Here is a 19,868-nt window from a genome sequence, read left to right on the forward strand (position 1 = left end):
ATTCCCCAGCCTCATCATCTTCTTAAATGCAGCTTCCTCTATTTTCCTACATTCATTACGCTACAAGCCATCTTTACTTTCTAAACCCTTTGCCTCCAAACAGAGGTGACTTTCAGTGATGAAAACCTCTGCAACACAGTGGTATGCTTATAACATGCTTACTCCTTATTTTCCTCTGCTATTTTCTTCTTCATGTCTGCGCAGTAATATTCTGTAATGGGACATCAGCCACTGCTCCAGTGTCCTTCAAGCTTCCCATCTGTTCACTATGATATCGCTGTTAAATAATCTGCATTATTTAGCTTTGTTATGTTCACCGCCACTGATTTTATCTTCAGTCAGTCAGTCACTTTTGCTGAATGACATAATACAACCTAAAATAGACAAATTACATAAGTAATCGTTTTGGAAAACTACAGAGTCTTTGATAAACAAACACAATTAACTCCAACTCGGCTGAATCCTCGGTGTGAGCAGCCAAGCTGGCATAGCATTAGCTGGAATGACTGCGTCAGAGGGAGCAGACAGTTTGGTAGAGATGACTAAGTAATAAACCCCGCCAAACAAAAAAGCCACTTTTTTTTCAGAGAAGATGATACACGATGAGAATGAATAACACGCTAAATGACCCAGAGAGAAATATATTGAATGGGTGAAGGATTTTTCATTTGCTGTGGAGCACCATAGCTCTCTTTTCTATGTGCACCCTGTAGTTTTCTTCAGATACACACATACCCACACAGATAGAAAGCTAATTTTGATGTGATACTCATTTGTATTCTGCAAATGCATCCCCAAAGTCCAAGTAATTTTCAATATAAATTGCTAAAGTTGGGAGTGTCTTGCTTATTTCAGTATCAGCTGATTTACTGTTTATGTATTTCTCTTGAAAATAAAGCTACCAGAAAAGCTTAAAAGCTGCAAGGACAAAAGATGTTTCTCTTCAAAATAATAATGAAACATAAACACAGCTCTCATGCCTCATGTTTAATTTTGGTATCCTTTAAGCCCTGATTGTACTTTTGACAGAGGCTCCTTTGTATCTGTATTTGTTTTGTTCTGTGTTTGTTCTGCCTGTGTTCATGTGCATGAGTACCTTTACTGTCTGCATACACGCACGCTTGTCTGGCAAGATATGAAGCAAAAATTGCTGTGTGATCGCACCCTGAAGACAGATAGTCACACCCATACAACACTGTTGCTGCCTGGAGATCAACAGGGGAGGAGAGAGGAGGAGTGTGTGAAAGAAAGAACAGGAAGGAATAAACTCTAGCAGAGTGTCACAGTTCTAGGTTTCATATAAATATCCTCTGCTGATGGTTGATTCTCTCCTTGATTCTCTCCAACAACTGGAGGGTCAGGGGTTCTGATTCCTGGGGCCTATGCTACAAAGCAGCATTAGTGGCTTATTGTGGTAACTTCACGTTCAGCACTGGATTTTCAGCATCACAAAGCTGGTTCACTTCTTACCAAGTTGTATCACCATGATGACTTACTCTGGAAACAGAAAATGAACGGCAGCAGCTGCACTGATCATAGATTGTGATTGGTCAGCTGATGCCCACACCACCCGTTTTACATGAACGTGTGCTACTGAGTTGATAACCAGCATTACAGTAACAATTAGTCAGATCTCGATTGTTCAGGTTAGTTATGCCAGATTGCCCAAAGATACTCTGGATATTTAGAATCTGCAAGCCCCTGGTTACCACAGTCAAAGCTTGGCAAGACACAGCCCCCAATATTTACACTGAATTATTCATGTGTATGTGAGTGTGTGGTGTATGATAAGAAAAAAAGCCGCATGAATATGCCTCGACTAAGAATTGCTGTAGGAACTTGTGTTAATAGTTGTGACCTCTATTGTGCAAGTAATGTAAGCAGTGTTGCCAATGTAGACTCTTTTTTCCATAATGAATGACTTTCATTAATTCTGTTGTCTGTTACATAAAGCCGCCTGACTCAAATACAGTATTCTGCAAGATTGTTGTATATCCCGTACATGAAAAATCATAATTTATATTGTATAAATTATATATATGGAAATCTTTGTTTGGCGGTGAGTGGCAGAGCTTGAGGTTTTCTCTTAGGCATCGAAACCACAGCTACAATATGTTTCTTTTGATGCCCTGTTTGATTTAGATATTATTGTAAAATATCTTTGTGTTGCTACCATTTATCGCAATTTATTGGTTTAAAATTCATACATATATGGAATATTTGTCCGAAATTTGTATTAGAATGCAGCAGTTTGACTTTTAGCAATGTTTGATCCAGCGCTTTAGTTCAGACAGAAGTGATTGAAATATCAGATCAGCTGGGAGTTTAGACTGAGTTTGCTGTAAAAGTCAATACAAAATTTGATGTTTACAGATGCACATATAGATGGAGAACAGCTGGGATTGTTAAGGACGAACTGTAAGCGCATTTAAATGTGCTCAGAGTCACTTTTTATACTACATAGTCATATTTTGAGTGTCTGTATGCAACTGTGTCTGTGGTCAACAGGTTTGTCATGCAGTGGGGCTGGTGGCGACTCCTGGGGTTTTCTCACCGTAGGGCAACGTGACAGACCCAGATGCCAGTGGCACTGAACAGATGGCTGAATATGTTAGCATGCCTACACTGTGCCAGGGGTCAGACAAGGCTGTTCATTCAGTCAGAAGACAGTGCTCATCCAAATGAGGACCCTAACCTGCTGTTTCTTAACAATACACACTGTGGAGTTACAATAAACTAAACATATCACCTCTTACCTATTGCATAATTTCCAAGCCAGCATCCCAGTATAACATAAAACTTTATTTCCTCCTCATTAGAGGAGTCCAGCTTGCCTGGTGTTGTAATATATAGATCACTCATATGTACATCCATACAGTACATTAATGTAGATATTATTATGTATTTTGACTGAAATAGTCAAACTCATGATTAGACATTGTTTGTAGTGTTAACTACAAATAATTTTTACATTTTTTAAATTTTTCGTCACCATTAAATCAAAATCAAATTTATTTGCATAGCATATTTCATGTACAAAACAATTCAAAGTGCTTTACATAAAATAAAAGCATTGCAGCGGGGAGCAGAAGAAGCATTAAAAATACATAAAAGAATATAAAGAGAAACAAATAAAATAATTAAAATGAATAAAAACAAGCAACAATCTAAATAAGTTAAAAGATAATGTGCAAATTTCATGCATAGACACATGAGAAGAGTAATGTTTTTAACCTGGATTTAAATGTCTACATTTGGTAACAGTTTAATCTCCACTGGCAGTTTGTTCCACTTGTTTGCAGCATAACAGCTAAACGCTGCTTCTCCATGTTTAGTCTGGACTCTGGACAGGACCAGCTGACCTGAGTCCTTAGATCTAAGAACTCTGCTAGGTTTATATTCTGTGAACATATCACAGATGTATTTTGGCCCTAAACCATTCTGGTAGTGTGCTAGTAGTATAGTAGGCTTTTAACATCTATTCTGTGACTGACTGGATTTTAAAACTGGTGTGATGTGTTCAGATCTCTTAGTCCTGGTTAATACTCTAGCAGCAGCGTTCTGGATGAGCTGCAGATGTTTAATGCTCTTTTAGGGAAGTCCAGTTAAAAGACAGTAATCGAGTCTACTGGAGATGAATGCATGGATGAGTTTCTCCTGGTCTTTTTGAGAGAGAAAACCTTTAATTCTGTTGATGTTTCTGAGTTGGTAAAAAGCTGCCTTGGTGACAGCTTTGATGTGGCTGCTGAAAGTCAGATCTGAGTCTATCAACACTCCAAGGTTACAAACTTGGTCAGTGATCGTAAGGGCCCGAGTCTCAAGATATTTACCAATGCTGACCCTCTTCTCTTTGATCTCAGTTTTGTCTTAATTTAATTGTAGAAAATTCTCTCTCATCCAGGCGTTTATGTCCTCCAGACAATGACACAGTACGTCTGCTGGGCTGCAGTTGTCTGGTGACAGAAACACATAAAGTTGTGTATCGTCATCATAACTGTGATAATTGATGTTAAAGTTCTGCAATATCTGACCCAAAGGGAGCATACAAGTTAAACAGAAGAGGTCCAAGAGTTGACCCCTGGGGGATTCTACAAGTCATGGCCACTCACGCAGATTCAAAGCTGCCAATTGTAACAAAATAACTTCGGCCTTCTAAGCAGGACCTACTTACTTTTATACTGTAACTGCTTTACGTCACCCTGACCAAGGGCGTGTCCAGATAAAATGCATTTTTTTTAAAGAAATCACTGCGAGACTCTGGCTTAACCTTTGTGTTAAGGACAGGTTTTCAAACTCGAAAGTGAAGTGAAAATATATTGTTTATTTAAAAACTTACTAAAAGTAGATGACATAGAATTGCAGAAATATGTCAGATTTGGTTAAAGACACAGTTCATAGATACATTACAGTAATAGTAAAATTACTATTTTTCTCAAATTGGCTTTGGCTAACTGGGTGATGTGCATCCCATGAGCATTTAAGGATGGAGCTAAGTTAAAGGGGGCACCTTATTCTTGGCTTTGTCTTAGGAGAGACATGCATCCCCTAACTTTGAACACCCCTGGTGTAAAGTCATGTACTCACATTGACAACACTATCACAAATAAACATCCTCAAAAGTAAACATAATCTCTACTAACATTGATTTAGAAAGATATATTTTTTTTACACAAGATCATATGAACTACTTTTTTAAGAAACTAATATTAACAAAACTATTTTAAGAATTTGAGTTCATCCTCCTCTAGTGTTGACTGTCAGGTCGCATAAGTTTGCTGTCAGACTGGTTTCCTCAAACCAACTTCTCCACAGACTTAACAATCCAGAGCTGTTGGGCCCTTTATATGTTGCATTTTTTCTTTAAAAAGAGCCAGAAAATCCACGCTGAGGTTCGAGGTGTGGTTGTGGAATTACACTGATGACTGATCCAAGTTTATTACCACAGCTGGGAGTCTTTGGACTTCGGTTGTGATTGGATATACTGTATTAAGGTGTTCAGATACTGTTCATCAGCTCAAGAGGTGTCCATTAACTCCATTTAACCCCCCTGCAAGAGACTGAAGGCCCATTGACATGTTTTGCTGCCATTCATGACAAACAGGTGGGGAAAAAAAGGGCTCTCACAAGATGATTAGCTCAAGCCAACATTTTAGAAATACTAACACAAGCATTTCCTGTCAAGTTAGATTCAGTTGTTTCAGCCACATAAAAAAAGTATCTCACCATGCACCAGATATGTGAATGTGCTTTATTTTCCAGAAGGGAGGGTTTTTTTTTCTCTCACCAAAATTTATTTGTGTCAAGATAGCTTTTCCTGCAAAAAACAATCTGGTCATATAATAAAGAAATCAGTTCAGCATTCAACAAGACAACTATAGCTTGTCCTTCTGAATAAAAGATTTGGAGATTTGGAAAATCTTTTTTCAGAAGAAGACAATGCGGCCGTTTCCTGTGCACATCCTCCAAGCAGCACACATGATTCCCCATGATTCTGTAGCTCTCTAATGAGTCTATTCACACTCAAGCAGCCAGGAAACTTGGAGGGCATTTTGCCATTTTATCGTCCCCAGGAAGATATAAATCCAAAGCCTAGAAGCCAGTCTTCCTTTTGACGAATGCAGTCTTTTGTCTGTTGCTTTCATCCTGCTGCTCTTGTCTTTCTCCCCATCTGCTCAGTTGAAGGTGATAGATGTGGAAGTGTGGTGGAAGTGGTTGAAACTTCAGAAAAAGAAGATTCGCTGTGAGATAAACAGAAAAACAAAACTGCATGTGTGAGACAAAAATAAGCAACCTTTTTATGACACAGTGAAATTTTAAATCATGGTTACTCTGACAGAATGATACACAAGAGGATCGATATTTTATCCTTCCACATTTAGCTCTAGGAGACTTCACTAGAGAGCCTTTTCATCTTCACAGCCCTCTTTCTGGGGTCAATTTTCTGTTCCTCACTCTCATAGATGAGTCATGGAATAGCTAAGAGTCCTGTGTGACAACAGCAGCACCAACAACCTCGCCTGACTGGGCTTTAAGCCACTGGAAATGGCCATAGTGTTGCTGAACTATGACACTGTCAGCTTTCCATAGAATACTTTCTTTATGAGGTTATTTTCCTGGGACAGAATTATTGCAGCGAGAGATCTGTTAAATACCACTAAGCTTCATGAAACACATATTGACCGGCAGGACTTAGACCTAAGAGGAAAGTACAAGAAATGAAAACAGAAACACAGACAGATTGTTAGAATCTCCCTACAGCAACAGATTGTACTGTAGAGAAAAAAAAATGTCTTGGCTCTCGCCACAGGAAAGCAGTTTATACTACTGAGTTGTTCCAATAGAAATATGATTTTGTCGCTTTGCTTCAATATCAGACAAATGTCTCACTTGACGTTGAATTCAGGAGAAGCCCAGCGTGTGTGCTGCTTTCACAAACAAGGGGGTGACTGAAGCTCTGCTATTTCCTCGGACTGTTTTTCCCACAATCTGCTGAAAACAACTGCTAACTTCAGATTGGCAGCCTCTGTATCTTCTAATAGACTGTTGCGTTTTCGATGCAAAGCTTTTTGTCTCAGGTTGTCTTATTTTTGGTTTTATCAAACATGATTAGTGATAAAACTATTAGACTGCATTTTTTTTAAGACAATTTCTTTAGAAATTACCAATTTATGATACACAAACATAAAAAAATCTATTCTATTTTAGGCCTGACAGGATAACTATGCTCACAATTTATCACACAGAATTCCACTATAGATTTTTTAAATAAATATACCTCAATATGGCTTGTTCAGCTTAGACGTGTTTTTGTTTACAGTTAAATGCCACCAGTCTGTGACATTCAGTTAAGTCTTACACACACACACATCACACACTCACAGAGGGACAACAGTAAACCTGCTGATGTGAAGATTACATGTTATTTGGTGTCAGTGGGTGTTTTTGCTGCAACCACATGCAGAATTAGGGAGGAGAGCCCATTAACACATTGCACAATGCACACAAGTGCCATTATACCTTCTGATTTAGTTATTTGGTTTGGCTTTGTTTCGTGTATTCACTTTTTTTGGTTATTCATTTTCCATATAAATTTTAAACTCTGAGTCCTCCAAGGTTTTAAACGTTTTTATATTTGAAAGGGTTTCCTTAGAGTAGCATATTATCATAATATAAATGACATACAATGTTTAAAAAAGATCTCTAAAATACGATAATATTTATTACATTTCAGGGGACAGTATGTCAATTAAATAAAAGTAGACTAAAAGTGAACAAAAATGTCAAAAATGCCTAGACTACACTGGATGTAACTACAGTGTTTCCTCTCAGTTAAATAAATCATTTCAGTCAATAAGTCACAGGAATTAAACTCTGCAAGCTTTTAAAGAAACCTCTCTCAGTTATTTAAGGCACGGCTCTGAAACCATTCTATGCCTTTGGTGTTCAGTGAAGAGTGGTATTTTTCTAACACTGTTTCAGGGGCTTCTGTTCGTGTGACTATGGTCTGATTGAAATTACTCGAATGGTCTCAGTATATGGTATCTCCTGATTGTATTTATACAATTCCAGCACAGACTTTGAGTATTATGATATCATTACAAATCAGTTGTTCTCAAACAGTTCCTATTTAAACCTCCTGTTAGATTTGAAAAAGATTAATGCCTCCGTAATTTATTCTTTCTCAATAGTTAATTATTTTATTGCATGCAACCTTGAAACACCTTTGAAACACTGAATCACTTATCACTTATGACCGATAACTAGAGACTTGTCTCACATACTTAATGCTGACACACTTACCTTTAGAGCTTTAATTATAGTGATCACCTTCTCCCAAAAGATTAACATAAGAAAACATAAGAGAATTTCTTCAGCAAGATTCACAACAACCGGTCCAGGATTTGTAAAGATATAACCTTAAATAAAAAACATGTCAACTTTTGTGTGCAGCTAGCCGGAAAGTTGGTGAATCACCACAGCAGTTAATCCTTGAGGGACCATGAGTGTCAGCTCAGATCATTGTTCATGCAATGATTTTAGGAACAATCAATGTGGGACTTGAATTTGAGATATTTTTAGCCCAAACTGACAACGATTACAACACTGCCATCCCTTGACTGCCAGTCAATTAGTCAACAAATGAGCAACCAGCTCACACGTAATTTCAAATAAGAAAAACTTGTTTGTAGAAAAAAAGAAAAGAAAATATCATAAGCTACAAAAAATATATACATGAATATATTAATGAAATGCTTCTTAAAAAGGGTTGTTGAAAACACACAAATGACTATGATTAGTAAGTACTACCACCTTGTTAGTAATAACGTATTGAGAATTTCCACATGCTGCCAGATTGTTTTCCTTGCAAAGCAGTGTTTGCTCACGAATACATCTCACATGGTTTTTTGGCAAAACTTTTTCTGCCTTACCTCCCTACAGTATTTCAGAAATAAAGAGAACTCCCCTGCATTGATTTCCTGTTACTTTGTGACCAAAAATAGTGCAGTGAGCAGAGTCCCTTGTGTGAGCTGTTCTGTTCGAGACAAGCAGGCAGTTGGGGGCAAGCTGTGGGCTGGGAAAGAAGTGGAAGGGAGCCGACAGTGAATGAGTCTGTGAGAGCCTCCCATGACAGTCGGTCCCAGACGAGGAGGCCAAATAAACAACGAGCCAGCGAGCAGAGCACAGAGGCATGTCTTAAGCCTGTGGAGAGAAAATAGAAAGAGAGACAGGAGAGAGCTCAGGAATAAGATGACACAGCATGCAGGGGCTTCCTGAGAGGCTAATGAGTTTGGCTAGGTTCCCATGAAATGCCGCACCACACAGAGAGGGAGAGACTTCTAAAAAATTCTTTTGTCTATATAAAAAAGCCATTTTTTCTGCATCAGAGAAGCCAAGATCTAATCACATGTAAGGCTATATATGCTGCAGCAGAGAAACAATCATGCTCCTGCTGTTTACTGCCTGCACTGACTTAATCTCGTGGTTATTCCATTTGAGCCAGAGGGTACATAAAGTCACCACACAGTTTGGAGCTGGGAATGAAGAGAGATGAAGAGGCATTAGTAATATTGACCATATTCACTGATCGATATCCATTTATGCTTCCGTTGTTGGAGTGCCTGGTTGAAGTAACTCCTGCAGTGACCCTGTCTTTCCACCTTCTCTGCCTTTATTTTTTTTCTTTTCCCCCTGCCACCTCCTGTGTCTATCCTTTACTCATCTAATACAGAGGGTCTGTACCAGCTGAGAGGTTCACACTGTGCCCCTCAGAGCAGCATTGAAGGGCTGGAGGATGCAGAGGTAGGAACCTGGTTATTCGTCTTCCTATGCAGACCCACTGCTGTCACAAAATGCTGCTTCTATTCTATCCCTCAATTTGAGTCTCTGCTTTAAAGTGTCTATTTTTGAACCCTACTCCTTTTGTAGCGGAAATGTAAGACCCATGTGCTGCTGCTCGTGGTGCACGGAGGAAACATCTTGGACACAGCAGGTGGAGACCCCAGCACAAAGGCCGGTGATGTGGCCACGTTGGCCTCAGTGCTAGAGAAGGTGACACGGGTACATTTTCAGGCAGCAGCTGAGCATGTGATGATCAAGCTGGTGCCATGTCCGGCCGTGTGTGCTGAAGCCTTCTCCCTGGTGTCTAAGTAAGTGCTATTACCAAAACATAGAATTTTATTGACCTTGACACTTCAGGTGTCATATATCAGGCTAAAATCCAGAGGTGGTACATTCAATTATTTTTTATATTCAGGATTTCTGGTGAAGGATGAAAAGATGAAAAAATGTACCTGGACTCAAGCACAAGGCCTCTCTGAATTGGTTGATGTCTATCAAAATAAGGTCAATCATGCTTTGTCTTCACCAGAACTCCAAATGAAATGTAATGCTCGAGTTATTGGTGTGTTACTGGTGTTTTTTTGGCAGGGAAATATGACATGGGAACACAAGCTCGAACACATTAAAAGGGGTAATGCTTCTGCATTTTGCAGCTTGAATGAGAGAACAAGCTGAACACGTGTTCTTAGCCAACTGCGATTAAAAAATTCACCCTGGTTATAACGCTCCAGAGCTATCAATGAAGGGAAGAAAATGTGAGGATGTGGAGCCACCTCGCCAGCTTTCAGCCTGGCTTGTACAAACATAAGCTTGCAGGCAAGTCAGACAGCAAATCCTTCCCATTCACCTGTCAGCAGCTAAATGCATCAGCATTGTGTTTGAATGAGCTCTATGCTTTTACAAGGTCAGGCCTACTTAAGTTTCTTCATCCCTTAGCCCATTTCAAATGTGATCTGCATGCAACCATATTATTAGACAAGCAGGTTAGAGGTGGGTCTTAATTTGACCTCTATTACATGAAACAGGTTGTATCATTAATTGAGATTTATACAAAGAAGAAAAGTGAAAAGTTTTTCTGGTGCTGACAGTAACTGAAATCATTGAGAGTTTTCATGTGGAAAAAAGTATGAACATCAGGCCTCAAAGCAAAAAACCAAATCATAGACTTGATGGAAAACACATTCATGCTGAAATTGTGGCGCATACAGAAAGACCTGTTTGTGAAAAGTGTGTCATTGCAGCACTGTATTAAAGAAACAACCTTGCACATGAAGGCAAACTGAACTTGTCTGACTAAACTGTAATTATCATAACAGGCGTGACTCTGCTTCATTTTAGGTTTAACACTATAATATTTGAGACACCAATCTCTAACAGGTGGTGATAGAACTCTGTAAGAATTAAATGCTAAGCTAACTTACTTTATCCCTGCTATTCTGGAAAACCAGCTCAGGTCACCTGTCTGAATAGGAGGGGGAATGGTTGTGTTATTCTATTAAGACTCTAATCATTTACAACCCCAACTCCAAAAAGAGGTAGTGTAAAATGTTAAAAAAAAGGAGAATTCTATCATTAACAAATCATATTAACCAGTATTTGATTCACAATAACATTTAAAAACATCAAAATGTTGAAAGCAAGACAGCTTACCATTTCATTTAAAACTATAAGCTCACTAAATTTATTTGTGGCAGCATGTCAAAAAAGAATTTAGACACACTGCCGTGTTTGCCACTGCGTGGCATCCCCTCTTCTTTGAACAACGGTCTGTAGCCGTCTGGAAACTGAGAAGAACTGTTGCTGGACCTTTGGGAGAGGAATGTTGTCTCATTTGTGCCTGACATAGGATTCTGGCTGCTCAACAGTTCTGGACCTTCTTTGTCATGTTTTGCATTATATGATGTGTCAAATGTTTTCAATTAGGGAAAGTTCTGGATTGCAGGCGAGTCACTCCAACACCTTGTTGACTACAATGCCATGCTGTTGTAATAGATGCTGGATAAGGTTAAGGATTGTCTTCCTGAATATGCAAGGCCATCCTACGGACTGCAGCATATGTTGCTCTTAAACCATACAACTTTCATCATTGATGGAAACTTTCCAGATATGCAAGTTGCCAGTTCCAAAGGCACCGATGTACCTCCAAACCATCAGAGATGCAGACTTTTGAACTGAGCGCTGATAATATTTTCAAAAAGAATTTCAAATTTTGACTCATCTGACCACAGAGCAATTTCCCCCTTTGCCTCAATCCATATTGAATGAGCTTGGGCCCAGAGAAGACGGCAGCATTTGGAGTTCACATGTTACTTCTTCATAGCATAGTAGAGCTTTAATCTGCATTTGGGGAATTTGTGAAATAGTGAACTGTGTTCACAGACAGTAATTTCTGGAAGTGTTCCTGAGCCTATGCAGTGATTTCCATGACAGAATAATGTCGTTTTTAATGCAGCGCTGAGTGAGGGCCTAAAAGTCACAGACATTTGATACTGACTTTTGGCACACAGATTCTCCAAATTCTCTGAATGTTTTGATGATATTATTTGCTGTGAATGCTGGATAGTACAAAATGGTTGCAATTTTTACTGGGAAACATTATTCAGAAATTCCTCCACAATTTAAAGATGCAAATTTTTGCAGATTGCTGAACCTCCGCCTGTCTTTATTTTTTTAAAGGATCTGCCTCTCTAAGGTGCTCTTTTAATACCCAATCAGGTTACTGAACTCTTGGCTCCAACCTTATTGGCTGCAACGTGTTCCTCCAGATATCTTAGAATTTTGTTGCCCCTGTCCCAGCTTTTTCGAAGAAACGTTACTGCCATCAAATTCAAGATGAGCTGATATATTTCATGTAGGAAAAGATAAAGGAATATAAAGGTATATAAAGGAAAATGTCTCACTTTTATTCGTAATTGATATGCTTTCAATATTCTATTGTGAATGAGATTTCCAATTCACTGAATTTTGTTTTTTCCTTAAAAATTTACCAAGAATCGCAACTTTTTTGATAGTTTTTTATATGTTTGATTTATCTGATGCCATGTGTCATGTGCCATGTGTCCAAGCTATGGAATTAATTTGGTGGTGCTATTTCTGCATGTGAAGACATACTCATGCAAGATTAAAGAGTGAGACACTTACATACTAGGAATGAAAGAAGGATAATCTCATTGTCACTTAAGTTGTCGATGGAAAAGGGAGTTAAGACTCTAGAAAGGGGTCGAGAGCTTGTGAGATAGATTTTCTAATATTTCAACGTCTGCCTTCCCAGCCAGCTAGATGATAATTTAAAACAAATGGTCATTCAGGCACAAAGATTTGATGGAAAGGGTCTGTTCTTTGAAGGAGTTCTCAAATAATCACAACTGCAACTAGCACGCTGTGATGAATCAAATCCATTTTGATAGACATGCCAATCTGAGCCGAAGCCAAAGTAACAAAAGATTAACACCAAAGGAGGTGGTTTTAGTGAGGGGACTCAGGTTATATTGACCTTGTATGATTGAGTCAGTTAGCTGAGTCAGAGCTTGTATTGCAGGAGAGTGACCTGTTTTTTGTAATCAGGTTTTAATCTTTCAACCGTACTTGTTTTGACTCATTTGAGTTGGTCCACTTTAAGATGAATAAAGCAGCTGATGTCAGTGCAGATGAAGGGATTTTATTGCACTTTCTAACTGCAAAGTTTCTTTATGATAGTCACCCTCAATTTATATAATGAACTGGAAATACAGAGTTTACTGTTGAAGTAGGCACTTTAAGATTCAGTCCAATAATAGCGAATGTCTGCAAGCATGAGAAGTGAGATGCAAAAATGGCACGAGGGTGGCGAACACGATGAAGGTTAATTGAAAAAATGTATTGACCAAAGGGCCCCAAACAAGATAAATGTTAATGAATCTGCGGAGGAGATTTCACAGCACTGGAAATAATGTGGACAATTAAACTCCTAAACTCTTTACTTGCTGTTGTTTTTAATTGTCAAAATGCTGCTCCTTGGGGCACAAAATGAATAACTAAATTGCATTCTACAATGTCAACCGGTCCTAAGGACTTGTGCTGTGATCACTTTAGCTAATTAATTTGGCCTTTACAACTTACAGGTAGTATTCCTTCTAATTATCTGTGTACAGTCATTCTGTCTGTGGCTGGAGGACATTTTTGAGATCCAGGAGGTAAAAATATGTCTGTGCTCATCAGTTTTCCTTTTTTTTTTTTACTCATGACTGCCATTGTCTGTTGATTATGTGTAGCTAATGACAACATTTCATAATCAATGTCGCATGAGCCAGTAGTCACTGATTTTATTTCTGACAGTGTCAATTGGTTTTTCACCGCTCTCTGATTATGTGCTAAGGATGTTTTTGTCTGAAATGTCACTAATCACGTCGGCTAGCAGTATGTGTTTGGAAGTCAAGTCGATGCTTCTTCGTGGCAAGTGATTGATGATAGCAGTAGTGATTTGAAGCAGGACATGTGTGAACAGGTTTGAGTGGTGTGGCCACTCAGCAGCATGCTATGTGCTTCTAGCACATCCAGAGAGGAAATATTCAAAACCACAATACTCCAGTTGAACTTCAGCAGGACAGAGTTGCTGCTCCATGTCTTGATTTTTTCTTCTTTAATGCATGTGGACACACATAGCTTTAAATTTGCTTTTGAGATTTTTTTACATGAAGACACTGAGAAAAAGCAGTCTCATTAGGAAAATATTGATAAATTCATTACTGCATTAGTTTGATAGTTTAAAAGTACAGTTTAAAATTCAGTCACAGGTTTTTTTTACGACACACAGCATCGACTACTGGCATCGGCCACTTTATTTTTTTCCCGTCTAGTACTACAGTCACTTTCAGGGCTATTTTCTGTTTATTTTACTCATTATTCTTCATACTCATTTCATTCCATATATATCTATAACTGTTTATTCTGTCTATATCAAGGGTGAGAGAAATGCAATTTCAGTCCTCATGCATGGTTTCCATGTATGTCTATTGAATCCATACATTTTTGCCTTCTTCATTCTGAAGCAGAATTTTACATGGTCCAATTTGTTAAATCAGCCTTTTCCTTCAGATATCGAACTAAGAGTTGGCTTCATTAAAACTTCCCACATAAACACTTCTGCAGAATTAAAGCACCAGCTGGAGATTTCCATCTTTTCCATGTTCTCCAAGATTATTCAATTCTTTTTCAGTATGATTCTATGGACACTGAGTCAAACTATGACTAGAGTTCAACCTGGCCAGTTAGTTGAACCACCGTCCTTGTCCCAGTATATATGCACAGTAAGGGAATTGACTTATTGACTACAGTATTTCCGATGCCACAATGCTGTGGACTGTGCGAGGGAAATTCATTTTGTCCCTTTGTTGCCTTTAAATTCTGTCTTGTAGTAACTCAAATGGTGATTTTGTCAGAAGACGCTGTGTTATAAAGAGCAGTAGTTTGGAAATGCATAAGTGACCTCAAGTGGAAACTCAGTCTTAATGGGCTGATTTTCAGTCTCCATCACTTCTGAAATATGTATACAGGTTTTAGAGCAACATATGCCGCCATCAGGATGTAGTCTTTTTCAGGGAGACCTTGCTTATTTCAGTAAGACAATGCTAAACAACATACTGTATCTATTACAGCATGACTTTGAAATATAAGAGTCCAGGTGTTTGATTTCCAGAACTTTCGCCAACTGAAAACATTTGATGCATCATGAAACACAAAAGAAGAGAACCTATGTCCTTTGAGCAGCTAGAATCCTACAACAGACAAGAGCGGGAAAACATTACTTTCCTAAAGGTCCAGCAACTGGTCTCCTCAGTTCGCAGATGTTTACAGACTGGCGAAAAGAAGAGGGAGTGCTACACAGTGGTAAACATCAAATTCGAGTTGGGCTCTTTTTTTTTTTCAGATGATGTACATTTAATTTTATTGACTCTTACTTTTGTGATTTTTTTGTTTGAGACATTTACCTAACATGAACAACAATCCAGATACAGATAGTCAATCTTTTTTTGGTAATCTCTGCTTGACAAATTATAACATGGTGACTGTTCTTCCATGCCTTAAATGTTATCCATCGAAAAACCTGCGGTTTAATCTGTATATCTGAAAGATCAACCCCCAACTTCCACAAGGTGAGCTCTCTTATGTTGTGTTAAAGGCTACAAAGCTTATTAAAACCTCCTGACAGCAATGAGAGGTAGATATGTTTTGACCGCCCCCCCCCCCACATTGAAATTAAGCAAAGTTTGTCCCCAGATGGCTCCTGATCGTGAAGATACTCACACAATATGTGCAGTCAGTGGGCATTAATACACACACACTTATTCCAGTACTCTTTTGTCAGTTATCAGTGTGTGCTCTAATGACAGTGTTGGACTTGTGGAGGTGTGGAGACTTGTTTATTTCAGTGTCAATATAAACATTTGAGGAATAGGCAGCCATTCAGAGAGGGATTGTGTCTGTGTGGATAATTTGCTCTCATTCTGGGTAACAGCTTAGCTAAAAAATCACACCTTTGATTGGAGGTGGCAAAACCTCTTAGCGCCTCAAAGACAAACTTCCACATAAACAAACTGTCTTGGACTCACTGCTTGATAATTTTGTATGTACTATAGGAGGTCCCCATAGAGAATAAATATTTTTTTCTGCTTGTGTTGTGTAAAAGACCTACTGTGGCCCAAGGGGCTCTGAGGGCTCATTAGTGCAGTAGTTTTGTCTGCTAATGATAGTACCTTGCAGTGCTGCCTATGAGCTGTGAGTCAGAAAACAGGTGTAATCTATGAACACACTTGCACACTTGCATCCTACACAGAAACAGTTTGGGAAGAACACTGACTGTGTATTATTACACCACAACATGGCCAATTAACAGAAACCCAGAAAAGACACCATCACTATCACAAGTAAACATTTCATCTATCTAGAGTGTCATCTGAGCAGCAGGACAGAAAGTAAAACAAATTCCTGTTTCAGCAGAGTTGTTGTCATTTCACAGTTTTCTATCCAGAATTTCCACTTGTCCGTCTCCATGGCGACTGACATCAGCTCATTGTGGTGTGGTGTCATTATTCTGGACAGTAGTTGCTGAGGACATGCCACTACTTTTTCCCAGCCCTCTTTTGAATTAAAGAGACTCTGCAGAGTACCATTACTGTTCATGTTAATTGTGCTGAAGTTGTGCAGTGCCAAGCCAGCCATTATTAAACATGGGGTGCAATTAAGCAGGAATCTGACAGACTTCAGAGTTTTTCAGTTTGCCATTAAAAGGCTAAGAGGCAGGAGGGTGTAATAGATTAAATCTCAAGGTTATGCTGCGTGAGATGAGGCTGATTTGAGGTTTATGCGGCTCACTCAGGTTTATCTACTCCTTGCTGTTGTTAATGGATGTCTTCATCAGTGAATTACCATAAAACTTTGAGGCAAACTTTAGTGCATCCCCCAGTATAAAAACATGTCATTATTAGTCTGCCTTTAGGTGTCATTGAGTGGATTAACTTACAGCTGATCTTAGATTGACTAATGTTTCTGGCCTTGATGCTTTTCTTTGTGTCTTCAAGGACATACAATGCAGTAAAACCTCTCTATACCATAAGTTTATTCCCAGTTAATGTATAAAAATAGACCCTTGAGAACAAATGTGTTATTTCTTGAAGTAATGAGGGCAGACTCACCATGGTGATGTTATGCACAATTTTCTGTCATAGGATTTGTTGATGTGTTTTTAAGAGCAGAACCCTTCCTGCACTCTCTGTACTACTTGATTTATGTCAGATTTATTTAGTATTATATCACATTTTAGAGAAACATGTTATCCTGATTAAAGAAATATAAACTACAGGCAGACTGCACCATAAAATCCAGATCATAAAGCACCATCTGTGCCAGTCCTGCTTTGTCAAAATTGTTTGCCCAGTGTCACATCCACCACTTCATTGATCATAGGCAATGGAGGAAATTCTACTTCAGAGTTGAAAGATTAGTCAAAGCAGTTAAATACAGATTGGATGTCAATGGTTTGATGGAGCAGGGGTTCCAAAGAACATGTTTGTAAAATGGTAATGATCGGATCAAATTGGGTTTGTTCCAACCTGCTGCCCGTTGGACGTTTTACCTCCTAATTGCCAAAGCAGATAAAACCAGACAAAAGTCTGGATCATGTGTACACATTTTTATGCACTCTTTTGAATGCAAAACAGTTACTGCTCTGTGATAATGACTAACAAGTGTTTGCATAATCAAGTAATCAAAAAATAAAAATAGTGAGTGTCTCTTCTGACATTTGTTTAGCATTGCAGCAGGTGTTAAACCTCTATTCCTGTCCGTTGGCTTCTGAGTCTCTTTCAGAGATACAATTGTGTTTAGAATAATGAGTTACTTTTTTCTTTCTTCCCTATTTGGAGGTCTTGTCGAGCAAGTGTGTGTTTTGGGGGAGCTGTTAACAAGACTAAGAGAATCAAGCCCCAACAGCCACAAACATCCTTGAGTAATACATTACAAGATGACCTGATGGCTCCCTGAGTAATACACTGACACCATAAATATTGCACATCACATATTTTGTGGAAAGAGTAATCCTGTTCTTATGCAAATCATTGTGTGATGGGTGGTTCTAGAATATACTAAAAAGATTTCCTATTTTATTTCCATAGTAGCTTAAAAAAAAGTAGCTTAAAAAACAGTAGAGTGTGTTTTAAAAAAAGCTCCCCTTGAAAGCAGAGTGAGCACTTTACAGATACAAACAACCTCTCAAGAGGTGTTCTGTTTTCCTCCTGACAGCAACACATCTTAAGCAGGAACTCTTGTAGTTCTTTCTCATTAAGGGCAGTTGAAGAAAGCCAGGAGTGTAGCTACCCAGTGAACATGATCTACAGAGATTACAGAGCAGGTGAAATACGCTCACATCAAAGAAGCTTTAACGCATAAGACACATAAGCTCGCCTCTCCTTCAAGCACGAAAATATCTTAACTGAGTTAGAAGTTAGAACAGAGTACTTTTACTTTATGGTAAAGTGGCAGTTTTTTTTTTTTTTTTTTAAAAATGGAATATTCAGTATTTTAGGCTTTGTTTAGACTGCAGAAAAATCCGATTTTGCCATCTGAGCTCACATTTGAAAAGACTTTCCACATTGTTATTTACAAGTACTCAGATGGGACTTGTATCTCCAGACGTCACCAGTGCATCCGCATGGGTTGCTGCGGTAACAAGGTTGGCGTCAATAACTGTGCAGCTACACATGTTACATCGCTTTGATTGGCCATTTTGTTCCCACACAGCAGACAACTCTCTGGGTTTTGCTTTGCGTGTGAATTTGGCCCATTTACAGTGGGGTTTCAAAATCCAATGAATTCAGATTTTTTTTTACACCTCAGAGTGAAAGCATTTATGTTTTCAGACAGTCTATTTACCTTCTGAAAGGAATTTGAGCAGCAACAATCTTGAAAAATAGAGTCTTGTTTCAAAGTGGTGCTCGATTTGTCTAGCCAGAACCCCAAACCGCTAGATTATTGCAGAAAGAAAAAGGAATCAGATTCACACATTCATAAAACCAGAACCTAGATTTATTTCTTTAAGTCAGGGATGTCCACATCTCGTCCTCGAGGGGTGCTGTCCTGCAGGTTTTAGATCTTTCTTTGCTTCAACGCGCCTGATTAAGATCAATGTATCAATCGGCAGGCTTGTGCAGAACTTAACAATCTTTTGATGAGATCAATTTCATCTGAATCAGGTGTGTTAAAGCAAAGAAACCACCAAAAAAATGCAGAACAGTGGCCCTTGAGGACCGACTTTTGACATCCCTGCTTTCAGTGTTTCAGCTTTACTCTCAGCATGAGATCTTTTAAATTGGAAATGGCTGAGCTCTTGATTACGGTACTGGTTGCAGCTGGTGGGACTCTGCTTCGTCTTATCACACCTGTCTCCACTCCTGCATTAACCTCACACAGACATATGAGGATGGAGAGAGAGATTGCCACCAAGCCGGTGGGAGCAGCTTAAGGCTGCAATAAATATAGAGGGGTAACAGGAGAAGATGCAAAGATGCAGAGGTCTGTTATTTCTAACATTATTTTTATGGTCATTTTTAAGTTGCAAAATGGAAAGTTCCAAAAAACACTTTTTGAACTCATTTCAGGTCATTTGAGACTTTTTCAGATCATAGTTGACTAAAAATGCAGAGGATGCTTTTTTTTGTTACTCATCTACATTTGCATGTGCACCAAGTTCTAACTATATTTAAGGGAATTAAATAAAACAAATACTTGGTTTAGGGACAAAGGTATCAGTAACTTTTGAAAGTAATTAATACATGTATTTATTTATCAAGCTGTCATTGCATATGGCTGTTGTTGCTGGCAAGAACTGAATTCAATTCCATTCAGTTTTATTTATATAGCGCCATATCACAACAAATTTCATCTCAAGGCACTTCAATAATACAGTCCAATTCAAGCCTATTAGAGTCCAATTTTTGTCCAATTACATCCTGTACTAGTCTGTGTTTCAGTGGAGCTGAAGAAGCCTCTGACTGATC

The 19,868-nt window shown here is 38.6% G+C and overlaps 1 protein-coding gene across 4 annotated transcripts in view; it reads left to right on the forward strand.

Moving 5' to 3' along the window:
- Positions 1 to 19,868, forward strand: part of pitpnm3 (PITPNM family member 3) — a 97,757-nt gene that overhangs the window by 42,597 nt on the left and 35,292 nt on the right. For all 4 annotated transcript variants that reach the window (XR_011917121.1, XR_011917123.1, XR_011917122.1 and 1 more), the window contains exons 4-5: positions 9,230 to 9,300; positions 9,427 to 9,647. Coding sequence is in view for 1 of the 4 variants with exons in the window: in XM_072392225.1 (XP_072248326.1) it covers positions 9,230 to 9,300; positions 9,427 to 9,647 (292 nt within the window). In the remaining 3 variants the exon portion in view is untranslated. The remainder of the gene's footprint in view (positions 1 to 9,229; positions 9,301 to 9,426; positions 9,648 to 19,868) is intronic.

This window comes from Leuresthes tenuis, unplaced genomic scaffold, assembly GCF_036924035.1.
Source record: "Leuresthes tenuis unplaced genomic scaffold, fLeuTen1.0.hap1 SCAF_9, whole genome shotgun sequence".
NCBI lineage: Eukaryota > Metazoa > Chordata > Actinopteri > Atheriniformes > Atherinopsidae > Leuresthes > Leuresthes tenuis.